This window comes from Odontesthes bonariensis, chromosome 1 (assembly GCF_027942865.1).
Source record: "Odontesthes bonariensis isolate fOdoBon6 chromosome 1, fOdoBon6.hap1, whole genome shotgun sequence".
NCBI classification, from domain to species: Eukaryota; Metazoa; Chordata; class Actinopteri; order Atheriniformes; family Atherinopsidae; genus Odontesthes; species Odontesthes bonariensis.
Window position 1 is genome coordinate 28,185,804 of NC_134506.1, and position 16,737 is coordinate 28,202,540.

Sequence of the window (16,737 nt, forward strand, 5' to 3'; positions counted from 1 at the left end):
AATGCAGCAAAGGCTAAAGCCTGTTGTGAGTAATCATGATGTGAAAAAACAAGGAGGATGAAAACATGCATACACAGAAGTTAGTCTTATTTGTGCTCCAACATGCACTTGTAGTCTCTGGTGTATGTCATATCGTTATAAAAACAAAGGATTCTATCGAACCAGACAACACATTGACTAAGGCTCCCTGTGTAGGGACAGAATAGAGAAAAGATGAGTCTGATGGAAGGCTCAGCAGTAGTAAGATGGCGCCTATCAATGAAATTGCAAGATGTGAACATCCCACATATGCATCAAGACTCAGAGGACTCTGAGCCGACAAGAGGACTGCCATCGTTCAAATTCTGATGATACTACCACGTGGGACAAAACCTTGGGGGCATTACTCAGGATGAGTGAAAAAGTACATAAAGAGAAAAAACTATGCTGCATCACTACCAAAATGCAAATCGGAGTTTGTCTCATCAAAAAAATAATAAGCATTACACACCAAGTTTTTTCTTGGTGTGTATGTGTAACTTATTTACGTCAACTTGTAACACTTTTATTTAATGCCTGTGTTGGAGCTGGATGGGCAAACCCTTAAAGTGCTTATGAAACGAATTTTAATTGTTGGAATTTCACAGTTTTTGCTGCTGATTCTAAAGGTTCCAAGCCTTGCGATTAAAATTAGATATTGTCTGGATAATAATTTATCCGGGAAGTCATGTTAAAACGGGCTCAAAAGGAGCCACATTTAGTCTTTTTGTGCGAATTCGTTTTTTAATGCGTGACGTCATAGGGTTGACACAGAAGTTCTCGTAGTCTAACTGTAATGGCGGCGTCTATGGCTAAGACATCAAAGCACGGCAGAAAATATTGTGTTGATGGAGGGCCAAATGGTGTTAGTTGCAAAAATAGCAGCTTCACTGAAGGGATCTCTCTGCACATGTTTCCCAAACCAAAAACTACTGGAACTGAGGCTGACAAGGAGAAGGCAAAGACGAGAGCACGGTGGATACAGTTTGTACGGAGGCATCGTCGTGATTTTGAAGTGTCCTCAACATCCGTGTTGTGCTCCGTACATTTCCATCACAACTGTTTCACTAAAAATGTGGAGATCGCGGGAATGGTTGGGAATAAGAGACGTCTTTTAGCTGAAGCTGTTCCAACTATTGACATCGCTGGACCTGGTGTGCCGACGGAGACTGTCCCTGCTCGAACTACTGCTCGGGCGCGAAGACAGGTGAGTCTGAAATTTCCAGATCGGACATTACTGGACTTGTTTTTTTTATATATAATAATGTTCGCTTACTGTTCGCTTCTGAGAGGCAAGTGTCGACCACTGCTATTGGCTGAGAGCACGGTGGGTCGTATCACTGCGTGCTGCCGCCTGCCGATAGCTGCACCTGAATTGCTGCTCGGAAGCAGGGGACTGCTCGCTTTGCTCTTCGGTCTACACACATATCCAGCTAGAATTGCTGTCTGGTCTCTCCGGTGATTGCGCCGGCTACGACATCCGAGGCTCCGTGGATTACTCCTACCGATGGCTGCTGTCAGTCGTGCCGAGGCCGGGTGCCCATCTCCCTGCCGCCGACCCGTGAGGATCCGCAGATGGGGCCGCGCACTGGAGGATCTCCGACCCGTTAATCCACGCCATTGTTTATTAAGCTTACATTAAAACCATGTTATTATCACATACGTTTTTTTTTAAGTGGCTGGATTTCAAAGTGCCCCTTCGTTAGGTTTCAACGTGTCAAAGACAGCGCAGCAGAATGCCATATCTGTGAAACCAGCATGTTCAAATCTTTTCCAGTTTACCACAGCAAACATACACTATTGTGTCATTTGATTGATAACATCTTAATAATAATCAGCGTGTAGTAGGAGCGATGGCTGTTTTGTGCCGCCGATCCTGTGCCGAAAATGGTAACTTTCTTTCATTTCCATTACCCATACGAAGGTGCAGAGAGCCTCTTCAATATAGATATTAAATCGATTTGTGTGGCTTAAATTCAACGAAAGTTTTTCCACATAATGTTAGAGGTGTGTTCTTTCGACCTGCTGATGTTTGTATCAGAATTTTGGTTCCTTTATGAGATATAGGTCCATCAAATGTATGTTATTTTCGCAGCCAGCCATACTAGCAAATAAGGGAGTCAACACTATGACGTCACGGTCACGTGGCCAATTTCACACCAAAGGCCACAATTCACACTTTTAAATGGCCGTTTTAACCAGTTATGCCCGGAAAATTTAGTTCAAGTTGGATTGATGGTTTTAGAAAAAGACAAAAATTTCATTTGAATGATAAATGAACATTCGTTTCAGTGCATCTTTAAAGAAAGCCAGTAAGACTGCCCTGCTAACTATAAACTATCAAAGCCTAAAGAAAAGCTTGTCCAACGTTTGTCTCTGTGTCAGTCTTTCAGTAAAAAGTTTGAGTTTCGGTTATTCTTTGTGTTTTATTTTACAGGCTACTGTCCATGTGTGCTAGGTTCTGTTTTGCTTTGTCCTTTTCCCTCCACTTCTACGGTTTTTAATGTTATCCGACCTTTGTGAAATGTGAGCATCCAGTTCCGTCTCCCCCGCAGTGTCAGTTTGTGTTTCTTGCCCGTTTTCCCAGCCTTTTGCAGCAATGTACAAGGTAGGATTTATTTATTTTATTTTTTTGTTCCAACACTAAAACCTAAACCTAAACATTTTACCAGTATGTGAATGATTATATTTGTGTAATTGTGTGTCAATCACACGAATGACTTTTGCTTGATTGCCAAATATGTTTAAGATGTCAGAATATCTATTACTGCATGTAGACCAAACTACTTGTGTGTTTGAAGGATTTTTTATTCTCTTGTGACATTGTTTTTCCTTCTATTTTTTTTACTATTTTTTTTGTCGATAGTCTGGACTAAAGCAAATAAAGTTTAGGCCGTACCCTCATTCTCGCTTTCTCTTGCACTCTCACAGTGATTTGTTCCCTCCGTTCCTTTTTCATTTTCTAAGCCGCTTGTCGGTCTACCTCTCTGTCTCCAGGGAAGCCTTTCTTCTTTTAGCTGCTCTGTGTCTGGCCCTGCCCTTTTCAAAGTCACTCTCACTGTGTCTCTCAAACCTTCTCTGTGTTTTTAAAATGAGATTTGTTCTCTTCATTCATGAGCCAGATCCAAGCCATTTTGTTAGAAGTCAAAAATCAAGTAGATATGCGTTAGCTTTTCCTGAATGTTTAAATGCCCGAAGTTAAAAGGACTTTCTGTTGCTAAATAAATCAGGTCATGAATTTTAAAGAAATATAATTACTCAGTGCAGTTCGACATGCGAATTAGAATATTGGTTTCTTTGAATCAAGGTCAGAAATTCACCTGATACATTATTCTTTCTCACAGTACTTACACAAATGAAGGATGTGTAGAGAAATTACTTTTTTGCAGGGTAGCATGTTCTCACTGAGCCACAGGCACCACAGAGATTGAGTTTAAAATAATATTCTCATATGTACTAGTGGAAAAAGCAGATCTCATTAGTTTTCTGCCTTCATAGAATACATTTCTACAAACTTGCTACACTGGGAATTTCTTCAACTTATATCTAACCCAACTTAACCCAAGGGTGCACTGTGACGTCATTGGAGACAAAGATTGAGGAGGAAAAACTGAAACTTTGACATTATGAATAAAAAATAGATCTTTGACATTTCAGGTGGGACGTGAACACAAATAAGGAGCTGAAACGTAGGGAAATAGGAAATCAGGACCAATCAAACCAAATTGAATCAGCTACATCGTGTTTTTCACCACCCATTTAGCCATGCAAGTATCAAAGGATAGATGCAGCAGAACCTGAGGCTTTCTATGCATTTTTTTTGCATTATTCATAATGCAACTCTGCTGCCAACAGTTGGGTCAGAAATGTGGAGATGCTACCTAACAATGCAGCAGAAAAAAACAAACAAACATATATATATATATATATATATATATATATATGTTAAAAAATGTTCTGACTGGCAATTTCTGGAGAAACAAAAAGATTTTAACAACTTTGTTTTTCACATAAAGAGATATACAGTTTCCTGCCACTGGGATTTTTTTCTCCCACTGCGATCTGCACCACTGAGCACTCTCAGGCCGTGGAAACTGGGCAGTGTGAACTATGGATGAAAATACATAAACATATTTTTTATTGTTCAATAAATAATGTAAATTATCCGAGTTAAAACTGAACTGTCTTATAAAAAGCATTTAATTGAATCTACTGTAACATTATAGCCTCCTATTTGTTTTGCCTACTTTAGAAAACATTCAGACTTCCACAAAGCAACCAAATGATGCATCTTACTCTGTGTCCTCATTTCCTGTGGTTGAGGCTAACCCAGGCTGTTTCCTTGCTCCCCTGTGTCAGACTTCCACCCTGCCTCCCGAAAGCCTTTCTGCAGCTTTCAATGACAGTGTGTGCCATGTCCTATATATGCAGTAAGTGGAGAGAGGTGGGTGGATGCTTGCCACTGAATTGGTGGATGATAGTGAGAAGATGACAGGGCTTTGGAGGAGAGCGATAGTGAGAAAAGAGCAGGGGGAAGAAGCAAGTGAGGGAGATGAGGAGAGTTAAAGGTTCATATCTGCTGAGAGGGTTTGCATGAAGACAAGGAATTAGGATGGAAAGAGGATGGAAAGCAGTAAATTTTATTTGACATGCAAAGGATACTGATGGCTGCGAAGGAAAAGAGGATCAGGGAGAGGCAGGAAAAGAGGAAAAGAGGAAGACGACAAAAACAGCTTTTTTGACAGGTTAAAGTTTAGTAGATGGATAAAGACAGAATGGGGAGGAGGAGAGACGGATCATGATGTGTGGCAGGGAAATTACTACACTGGGAACATGGCGACTTTCAACATATCCAGCAGATTATACACCATCTCCTCTGAACCAGCCGAGATGGGCAGAAACCGAATACAATTGTATGAGAGCAGCAAGCTCAAATTTTTAACATTTTTAAGTGTCAAATATTTTTTCTAAAACCACCATGTGCTGGGGAAGGGGAGGAGAGAACTTAGCTTTTGAGGGAAAGAAAGTTTAAGGAAGAGGAAAAGGGTGAGTTCTCCAAGCTGCACGCATCACTGAATAATTGAGGCCAGACGAGTGTCAAAGCAAAAGATGAATTCCACTGTAGATTCCCTCTTGCTGTCAGAAAGTTCGGTTGGACAGGACCAACTTCAGCAACTGTGGCTGTTTTGTTGTTGTTTGGGGGTTTTCAGCAGCCCCACGAGGAAATGCAGAACATATGTGATACAAAAATCCTGTGGGCTCAGCAGAACGTGTGCTTCCTGCCACTCTTGAAATCATAGAATAGCTGTTTTTCCCGTCAGTCATTTGCTATGTGCAGTTTTTCTGTAAGGTAACAGTTAAAGTTTCAACAAACAGATACAACTGCTTCCTGTATGCTTCGGAGTTTGCACACACAATGAACCCCCCTATTCTTCTTAGCTCCCCTGGGATATTTTCACCAATTATCTAAACCTGGCAAAGCACAGCAATGTGTGGTCACAAATCATTAACAGCACTGATAAGCTTGTCCAATTCTACGTGTAAGGTCCTTAGGCTAACTGATGTCAAACAGAGATGGACCCAGCTTATTTTGTCAATCAGCAGCACAAGCTAGTGTAGAGTCACCAAAAATTGAAAAGCTGCTGATAATCAGGACCCTGTCATTTATCAACTGGGGTACCTTGTTTCATGTAGCTACAGATTAGGCAATATAAGCCAAAATCTGATTATTTAAGATGCAGTCTTTGGCTCAGGTAAAAAAAAAGAGACGATTTATATGCTCTAATCTGATAGACTCCTGATTTCACATGGTGTTTAACCCCTTCAGTTTAACTTTGTTCTATTATCTATTTATTTATTTTTGGCCGAGCTCCCATCCCTGGGATATCTGTAAATTGTGTATGTATATATGCATATTGAAACACTATAACCTCACCATCTGCTAACATTATATTCTTCTGCATTCAGGGACATTGTGGGTAAAAGTGTGGATGATGATGTCATTGCTACAGAAATTATAGTGAATCTGTTAAAATAAAACAAACATAAATTAAATGTGGAGCGTAACAGGACGAGCTGCAAAAAGTTGTAGTGCAGCAGGTGTTAAACATTTCCTTCTAGTAAGAGATGAAGTCAGGTGGTCTTTGGGTTCCTCCAGTTAAATAAGAGTAATGTGACTTGACTTAAGTCCTCTTCTAACATTTCAAACAGATTTACACATGAAGGATCTCTCCCATGTTCTCTCCTCCCACCGTCCAAAAACATGCATGTCAGGTTAATTGGTGACTCTAAATTGTCTCTAGGAGTGAGTGTGAGCGTGCACGATTGTGTGTCTCGTTTGTCTCTGTGTGGCCCTGTGATGGACTGGCGACCTGTCCAGGGTGTACTCCGCCTCTCGCTCAATGACAGCTGGGATTGGATTAAGAGGGTATAGAAAATGGATGGATGGTTCTCTCCCGTCACACACTCTCCTCTACCACTGGTTTTGCACAACACTTGTACTACCTTTGGCTCAAAGTTGAAGACATGCAGTAAATAATGGGGCAGTTGGTGGTAAATGATGTAGCACAAATCAGTAATCTCCTTCACAAATGTTGTGCTCTGAAAGGGAAACACCCATAAATCCATATGCAACAGCTAAAATGAAAAGTATTCTGTTATCACAATAACCCAACTCTGAGGTACTATACCCACACACTGCACTCTAATAAGAACATTACACTGAAATAGATGTTTACATCAATATTTAAAATATTAGACACTGAACCATGAAATTCCATCTCCATTCAACAAATGTCCTCTAACACTACAAGATTGTTTGCAATTGAATCATCTTAAGGCAGAACATTTCTCTTTACTCAGCTTAAATAAAGAATGAAGGCATGATTTTGTGACACTACAACTGCTTTGGGGTGACACAGAGACCAGTGGCCTACAGGTCATGTACTTTTTGTACACAAAACCAAAAAGGAAGATAGAACAAATCACACAGCAACTATCATCATTTCAGAGTCTTTTTTTTTTTCACCAATGACATTCAGTATTTTCTATCAAAAATGAATGATTAATAAAAACACACAGTGAAACAAACAGCTAAGCAATACCAAAAGAAACAAATTAAATGCATCCATTCTCTGAGATTATTTCATCTTCCCACAAACTTAAAAACCCTTAAACAACAAAAGAAGTTGAGGAAAAAAATGCGTACTGAAGACGAAGGGAAGCAGCGTGAAAAAGAAAAGAGGAGAAGAAGAAAAAGTGACACTGTGAGAGAAGTGCAAAGCGAGGCGGGCAGTCACTGATGTAAGCCATGTTCACACCACTGTTCACAACCGTCCTGTAGCCTTCATGAATAAGTTAGACACCAAATGTTCCCTCCCTCTCATGACCATGGATGCAAACGGACAGCATACACACACTTCCACTTACTCACTCACACACAAAGCTCATAACGCCTCACTGTAAAGACAAGAGGCTCACACTCTATGTGAACAAAAATACTGACATTCAAAATGCAGCTGCAATGCAATAACATATTTCAGATTTAATCAAAATATAAAGATGCTCTGCATTCCCAAAATTATACATAAAGGCACACACCTCTCTCACACACACAAATGTTTCGTCCTGAATCAGAGCCAGTAAGAGGTGCTTGATAATGCCAGAGGAACACGAGTTTCCCCGACAGTTTTTTTCCAACCTACAAGGCATCTTTATCCTGTTATATTCTTAGACCACTCTCATCTATAGAGAGGTGTGTGTGTGTGTGTGTGTGTGTGTGTGTGTTAGATCGGGTCAGAGAGTGGGTCAGAGTGAGATACTGAAACAAGTTCAGCGGAGGGTGAGTACAGCAAGTGACAGATATTTCTGCACATGCATGTGTGTGTGTGCATGTGAAAACTGTGCGTGCCGCTACCTTGTACACATGACTGTGATCTGCATGAGCGAGAGCGTCATCATCCACAAGAAAAAAATGCAAGGCCAGGAAAATACTCCAAAAAAGTGAAGGGTTGCAATGTTATTCTAATGTGTTTCATGGTAATTCAACTCTGACGTACTCTGCTGGAGCAGGCAGTGATGCTAAACATGTAACTTGTTTTTTATCATACTTCTATCTTTGATTTAATTTAGCTTCAAAGTGGAAAGTAAAAATATTTTACTGGGAACATAGATAACAGGATTCAAACAGCCTGTCAGTCTTCAATCACTACCCTTAAGAATGAGGATAGTGAATCAAGCTGTTTGATGGCGAGACCTGCAAAAGTGGTATTGTGCTAATGATTAACAGAAAACAGAAATATCATACAATCCAACATGCTAACATTTGCCTCCTTGTGTCTCCTAAAATCCAAAATGAATCTTGCAAGCAGGAAAATCAATAATAGGCTTCAGCAGGGCATTTTACAAGGATATGGTGTAGCCAATCAGAGGAGAGAAGTAACCAGTGGATGGGTCTGGGGACATAACTGTCAGCAGCATCCATTTATAGGCATTAGTTGGGCACCACAGAAAATAAAAAACCTTTATATCAATCGATGATAAAAAACTATGAAATGATCAAATTTTCAATAGTATAAGATTCTCAGGAACTAAATCTTCATTAGTACCTTTACATTTCATGGAGTAAGAGTTTTCCTTTTCTACTTTTCCCAGAGCTTCTGAATTCTTCTTCCACCACTTGATGGTATAGAGCATATCAGCTATAGCCCATTTAATTGTTGTGAGTATAAAATCATTTAAGCAAAAACACCCCACCTCCTCTGTGTTAAAAGAGTCTACCTTCGCCCCTGGTTACACTCCTGCAATGTTTTTTGATGGGAACGGTTTCCTGAGTCCTTGCAGCGACATAGTTCAGTGAACGATCCACCATAAAACTCTATCGATATTTTCACAAAAGAGTAACAACATATAATAATATACTGTTTATGTCAACTACGTGAGCTGTATCCTAAACTAAGCAGCCTCCAGATTCATATTCAGTGTGCTGAAGCGAAAGTGGAATCAATCTTAATTCAACTCTCACTGCAGAAAGTGTTTCTTTACATTACATTACATTACGGTCATTTTGCAGACGCTTTTAACCAAAGCGACTTACAATAAGTGCGTTCAACATCGGTAGGTTTCTTCATAATACAAGTTACCCTGCTCTCTTTGTTCTATATTTTAGTTTGACATGCTATCCTCTGCTGATCTCTGTCTCGTTCCTGTTTCGGAGCAAAGAAGCCAAATATGTTGGTAAAAAACAGATACTTATACACTACACCAAGAGACTGTCTGGGTGTGTTACTATCAAACCTCACTTGGGGGCCCTGATCGGCCAAACTACCCAATTCTACCAACTGCCGTGTTCCCACCCAGGGCTCAGTCTATCTTGTGGAAGGTAGGGTGATGAATCAGACCTCTCAAGGTGTTGTCTTAGTTCTCTTATCCTTTACCCCCAGGTAGCAAGGCGAGTGTAAAACAGCGTCAACATATCACTTCGGCCATGGGCCTATGGCTCTGCTGCTGACCTGTGGGTTAATAGAAATGTTGTCAGGCTTTAATATCCAGTCAGCCACGCAGGGGAAAAAAAAGGGGAGAGAGGAACGGAGGGGAGCAGAGGATGAAGGGCAAAAAAGCGGAAAAAAAATCGGGTGAGTGCACATCAAAACAAAGGCCATCAATTGTACTGTATATGGGAATCCTCTCAAAATACAACCCTAATAATATTAAGGCAGCAACAGCTAAACTGCACCACAACACAAATGTGCAGTAAAAATACATGTATCTATCTATCTATCTATCTATCTAAATAGTGAGTCAGAAAAAAAGTTTGAGCAGAAATGCTTAAATTCCAATTTCAATCTTTAATTAAAAGTACTGCAAAAAGAAAGGACACCCAGTATCTGTTGACATTACTGATCACATTCATGTAAGGAGTGTTCAGTGTGTAAGGTGTGTGTGTGTGTCTGTGCTTGTATTTCCGTGTTTACACGGCCGTATTGTGTATGCATACACACACTACAGAGAGCACACCTGGGAAAATCCTGTATATGCACCAACACGATGGCAAAAAATATATATTCATTATATTTAAAAAGAAAAAAAGAGATAAAGAGTAGGAGGAGCATGGTGGGTGTCAGAATGTGGGAGGTGAGAGATTACCATCATCTCCAGCTTAATGCTTCAGTCTCTTTTTATCACTGTCTGCCCTACCCTAGCCTCTCATCCTCCTTTGCCTCAGAGCCACCAATAAATTATGGATGCTTATTAGAAAAGGGCAATATTCAGCATTCCAAATAAACTCAGCAGCAAGAGACACAAACAAGAAGTGCTGATGTGAAGAGAGGAAGAGTTGAAGTCACAGGGGAGACGGTGGCCAGGCCTGTTGAACCTGCAATTAACTCTTTCTGGGTCACTGGCGTTTAAAGCCATGCAGCTGCAGCCAAGGTGGAAGAAGCACTCAGGTCTTTTTCATCTGTGGTGGCATCCCCACAGTGTATAAACAGTCTTGCATTCAAAAATAGGAAATTGCAACAAATATTCTCAAAGTAACAAAAGTTCTAAAAAGGAAAGGCTAATTTAAGAATATAAATAATTGGATTGTAATTGTTGTGTGCATGACTTTAAAGCAAAAAGTGGTCCTCTTTCAATCCTTAAATCAATCCTAAATCATTTTAGTTGCACTTCTTATCACTGTCTTATTTAGTAGTTCTACAGATGCTGGTGGCTTCCGGACCTTAGAATCCATCCACCCTGACAAGCTGACCAGTTGTCTGCAAATGTGACATGAAACAGCAGTTTCTCAATTAAAAAAACAACCGGTTGCATGAGTGTTGATCAGCATCATGAACCGAACTGATGCCTTTGACAAACCATGCTATATTAGTTGGGACAATCAAAGCGTAATGAGTTGATGCTTCTGTCTGATCATATGAAAGTGCAGTTGAAGAAAAAGTAAATGCTTGACAAGTATTTCAAATTTCATAGTGCTCAAGTTAAAGTACTAACTTCTATAACTGACTGCAGTGAGTAACGTTCCAGATTAAGTCACGAAGAAGGCAAAGGAAATTAAATGAAAAAAACTGAGAGATACTCAGGGCGTGGGCCTTTCTTTCCTCCTTTTGGAACATCTTTAAAGTGATGCTAAATTTGTACCAAATTTGGCCACATCAAACTTTTTCACTCTTGTGATGCTTTGTTGTATGTCCAGTGGCAAGGCCTCACCTCTTCTGCCGCTACCGCTGCAAGGGGCATACTCAAGTCTTAAGAAAATAATAAATAAATAAATGAAAAAGCACTGTTGAGCAAATTCATTGATTTAAGTTCATTAAATTTCCTGTTAACAAGCATATAATGAAGCATCGTATTGCAGGCTTAATGTAGTCTGGATTCCATCCACAGCACCAGCTAATAGTGCTGTGTGACTTTGTCAAGCGATCAATAATTTGGTGTCAGTGAACTCTGTTGCTCAGACAGTGTGAGGTGACGCACTGCCACAAAGATGGTGAGACACTTTTTCTGGTACACTCTGTCTGTGTTGACTCCCTCAGATCAGGAGGAACATCCAGACAGTGAGAATTTCTTGAGATTTTCTGAAAATCTCTCTTATCACTTAGGATGTTGCTGTTTGCCACATGCTGAATGCACAAACAGAATCACTGTGATCACTTTGAGGGGATGCATAGAAAAAGTTTATCCCTCGGGAGAAAATAGAATAGCAGAGACGAGACGACTGTAACGAAAAAAAAGACATAATATAGTGGATTTTAGACTTAACGAAGCTTGCTGTTACCAAACATATGGTGTGCAGATTTTCCTTTTCCCTTGAAATATGGCATCACATTTCCTTGGCGTCTGCCCACTTGCAATGTGACAGACAGCTGTTACAAGCTTTCTGACAACCTATCAGAATTCAAAGAAGTGCAATCAATACAAAACTGCTGCAAGAGAAACAGTGACCGATCTACAAGTCCCTGCTGAGCCAGCAAACTGTTGCAAAGGGAAGAAAAGTGTGTCTGCACGTCCCACTCACACTTGCACACACCAACGCGCACACATGCAGACTCCGAGGTTTCTGAGCTTGCTCACTTTGCACACTCAGACACACGAACACCTGCAGACACAGATTCGCACAGGCTGACAAAAAAACATGTGCTCCAAAACACACCCCAGAGAAGGCTACACTAAATGAACCTCGCAGCCGTCCAAACCGCTGACATCAATCAGCCACACTTCAGCGTCGAGCTCCCGACGGACGGTGAGTCGCATCTGTCTGTTAGAGCAAGTGCTAAACAATTCCAAAGTGATAGAAACCATTTTATGCATATCTGCATACAGCGTGCCAAACTCGTTGGCTCTCTTCCCGATCTTTCAAACTCATGTTGTTTACAGCAGTTTTGCAAATCGTGAGGCAATTTGCTCTCTCACTGAATGACTCTTTTCGGCTATAAGGATGTACCTACAGGAAACATTTGCTACAGGTATTTTAAAGGGTCCACCTGGGAACATGGTGGCTGCAAATGCTGGCCAGAACCATTCTCACAAAGCCTTGGGGCTTTTATTCCCTCAGCAGGACCTGAAACGCAGCACTTGCACAGAGGACAATCATCAAAACAGCAACAAAAAAACTGAATATCCTTGAACCCTCCACAACCACTACATGCTGTGTATATCTGCTTCAGCCCGCTGCACATTTGGGATAAAACCTATGAAGCACAATGCTACATGACAGCGTATCGGCCTAAAGAGAACACAAAACAGTTTTATTCAACTGTTGTGAAAAATAAATGAGAACAAGAATGCACAAGGTTAAACTCTCCAGCAGGATGGCATATCTTTAAAAACACTTCATGAAGGGGACACACTGTCAAACTTGAACAAAGCTGGCAGTGAGAGGAAGCTGTATGCATATAGCTTATCAAATCTTAGATGACGGTTTGCATTTTAGGCTCTTCTCAATACATAAATGTCACTTGAAAATGTTTCAGGTAGACGTCTAAAAAAAAAACAAAGACAATGTTTATGGACCAAACTATGTATAATCTCAAGAAAGTCATTCTTTAAGTCTAAAGCTGTGTTTGACATTTCCTATAAAAACTGATTAGAGGGGAAAAAAAGACTTCTGTAGATTTCTTATAACACCAGTTTTGCACATAGACATTGTACTTTATTCAGGTAGGAGTGGCACATAAACCAACTTAATACTGAATAAAGCAAACAATTCAGTATTATAGATGGAAACAAAAATGGGCAACTTACTGTACAACACAAGATATAGGATAAGAAAATATCAGAGAACTGTCAGTGTAAGTTGATTATAGTTTACACTCATACAGACATGTCAGCAGAAGTGTGAAGTATCAGTAGTACAAGCCTGATTAGTTAGCAAGGACTTTTTCCACAGGCCTGTATGCTTCAGCAAATGACAGATTGTCAGCATTTCTCGGTGTGACGGCAGGCTGCCGGATCGCATATGACAACCGCACTCTATGCAACTATGACTAAACAGAGCCTGTTTTCAATGGCTGCCACATGCCTTGAAATATCAAAATCAAGGAATCAAAGCTGACAGATCAGTTTGTGTGGTTGCCTTGCCTGAAGGGACAGGGGCAAGCATGTCTGGCCGGGCGCCTGTCGCTGGAGAGAAACTGAGCCTCTGTGATACAGTGGGACTGTAGTTTTAAGGGGGAACAAATCTCAGCCTTATCCTCAAAAGCATAGAGTGACTGCCCTGTTTAACCTGACAGAGATGAGCCCCATCTCAGAGAGCTCTGCCACTGTTATGCTCACTTTAAAACCTGTGTTTCTGTGTAAGTTTGTTTTTATGTCATAATGGGGACCTCACATCTTGACAGGGCGCCTACTTATAGGGACATTTTTAAATGTGGGGATCCAACTGAGTCCAAAGTGATTTTTGAGGGTGAAGACTTGGTTTTAGTGTCAGGGTTAGGGTTAAGAGTTCAGTTGTGATGGTTAAGGTTAGGGGTTAGGGACTAGGGAATGTACTGTATCATTGAGTCCCCACAAAGACACTGAGAAAAACAAACACAGTATGTGTGTGCTTTGTCGATTCAGTGAGCAGGGAATAACGTGAAAGCTACATTGTTTTTGCAAAACTACAATTCTTATCCATTTCAAAACAACAACCTTAAACAGCAATCATCTAATGACACAAATCACAACAAGCATCGGAAGCGTGTAAAAAAGCGCTCATATAATTTAGCTAGACCTACTTCTCATTTTAATGTAGGCCTACCCAGTTTTGACCGAAAATATTTACTTCTGCCAGAAGGTAATTAAACAGGCTTTGAAGTGGGTGTATTTCCCCACAACAACAACAACAACAACAACAACAACAACTAAAAAAAACTATAGATACATCCAAGAAATATCTCCCTTACAAGATAATTAGCTTTCCATCTACCTGAAACTATTCTCGCTGTAGTGTGAATGCTTTTTTTATTTGTATTGCCTATAGGCCACACGGACAATAGGCTACGGTGCACAGGAAAGTCCTTAGTTGAGTTAGAGTAGAATAAATTCTCTTCATTGACTAAATACAACTGAACTTCAAAAGTTTGTATTTGTGTTATGATGGGAATGCACGAGTAAAAAGACTGTAATGCGCTTACCGTAAACTCCTTGGCTCCTGACAAGAGGATAGACACTAGAAAAAAACAAAATCCAGAAAAGCTCCATGTTCAGCTCAGTTCCGTCATAACCTGCGAGAGAAAGGAATGTGGAGGTGAAAACGGAGGCGCAGAGGGGCAAAGTGTGTAAATGTGTGTGAAACAAGAGGCAACAGCTGAGTGGATGTTACAAAAGAGGAAGAAGAGGTGCTTAAAATTATTTTTTCATGTCCAGCTATGACTCCTTCAACCCCATAAGCCGTGGAAATAACATTACAGAACAATCCAGCCTCCGCCGCAACGCCTACATCGCCTCATTCAATTTAAAGGACGGGTTATTCAATCACGAAATCGTGGATTATACAAAGCTTACAAGTGATGCTGTGTGAATTGGAGATTGACAGGATTGTAGAGGTCTGCTGTTTTTGACTAACCCCCCCATTCTCTTATCGCTGATACACATGGATGTGCAGGTGTAGTCAGGACAGGAGAGGAGTCAGGATTAGACTGTAGCCTACTATTCATGAGAGATTAACTACAACAAGTGGGGTCACCGTGCACTTAAACCCAAAACACCCACAAATGGACACACACCACCTGTCATTCACGTCGGTGCAATTATTCCTGTGATGCCCCATCTGAAGACAGGGGACAGGTCGACTTCTCCGGAAAAAGATTCTTTTTTTGTATCTTTTATTTTTTTATTTTTGCCCCCAGCCACGATGTCAAAAACGCAACATCATCATCACTGTCGTACAGCTGTTCTGGGAAATGTTGATATTTGATATTTATTTATTTATTTATTTATTTTGCACGGTTTGAAACCTGTATGGAAGCCGAGGAAGAGGAATGAAAGGCAGCTGAAGTCAGGAGATAATGGACCCTCTTGTGTGACTCTTCTGGCCGAACATGAGGATTTCCCCCCGACGTTTGACACGTTTGTGTCAGAAGCCGGCTGCATTATCACCGTCCGTTATGAGTCAGGCTGTGATTAAAGTTTTATTATGACGCATGTTTATTCTGGCTATTTGCTAGACCATTACATTTCCCACAGTGATAGAAAAACGATACTTGTAAAGAGGGTTATACTTGCAATCGTACAATTTGAATGCCTCTGATGGGCATATTCCCGGGGTGATCAACTTTGATATTTGGTCAAACTGATCATTGCGCGATGTGCAATAGTTTGTGGAATTCTACGCAAAATTTCAAGTAAGTGGAGACATCATATGCCCTCGAAAGGAATTCACTGCCACGGTTCTACCTTGTCTGCGATGGTCCTTTGGTTCCTTTGGTTCACAGAGCTGCCCTGCGCTGCGCGCACTCCTCCCCGCTCAGCAGCGAGAATTCCTCCGCTCTCCGTGCCTCTCCACAAACACCAGTTGAAAAGTTATATATCCTCTTCCAATGAGCGTCCAATAGGGCTCCACAATTCCCGGAGAGTTATAGCGTGGAGTTTTTGGAGCTCCAAGACCTCTGACAGTTTTTTCCTATTAAACTTTTTCTATAAGCACAGAGAAGTGGTCTGCGGAATTTCACCGCTGCCCGATTCCACAGAGTCCCTCTTCCCAAAGATGCAGGAGTCCCTCTCTGCAAAACTCTTAAATCCACTTGAGAAAAGAGTCTTATTCTCTAACTCCCATTATATGGATTATTTACTATGAAAGGCGTGGTTAAAACGGCTTTACTGCCTCTCCCTCTTTAATTGTGACCGATGAAAATCTAGTGATTTCCCTCTATTTCATGCGCTCTGAAAATAAGCTCCTCTTCGCTCGTTCAGTGAGCTCTGTGTCTGTGGACTCCGACAGACGCTGGCCAAGTGGAATGTGCGCAGACTGAGAACGACCGCCCCTGTCTGTGAGGAAAGAGTGAGGGAGGGATGGAGAGAGGGAGAGGACGGAGGACAGAGGCTTCCACAGAGATGCGCTCAAGCCTCACCGCTCCACACTGAACAGGTTGTCAAAAGACCACCACTGCGCTCCACTGCGCGCCCTTTTCGGGCGCCACAGGTTGTTTCTACCCGCCGAAGGGGTGCCCTGGTTTCCGTATTTTGCTCTGTTTTCTTTGTGTTGCAAATGCACATTGCAGTGCCAATATAGCGGTGGAAGAC

At 41.1% G+C, this 16,737-nt stretch overlaps 1 protein-coding gene across 2 annotated transcripts in view; it reads right to left on the reverse strand.

Annotated features, from left to right (window-relative positions):
- The window catches only part of mdga1 (MAM domain containing glycosylphosphatidylinositol anchor 1), a 221,418-nt gene extending 204,982 nt beyond the window's left edge, over window positions 1-16,436 (reverse strand). For both annotated transcript variants that reach the window (XM_075462887.1, XM_075462877.1), the window contains exons 1-2: window positions 15,892-16,436; window positions 14,631-14,720 (exon numbers count right to left, since the gene is read on the reverse strand). In XM_075462887.1, the coding sequence (XP_075319002.1) occupies window positions 14,631-14,697 (67 nt within the window). In that variant the 5' untranslated portion in view covers window positions 14,698-14,720; window positions 15,892-16,436. The remainder of the gene's footprint in view (window positions 1-14,630; window positions 14,721-15,891) is intronic.
- Between the last annotated feature and the right edge of the window lie 301 nt (window positions 16,437-16,737).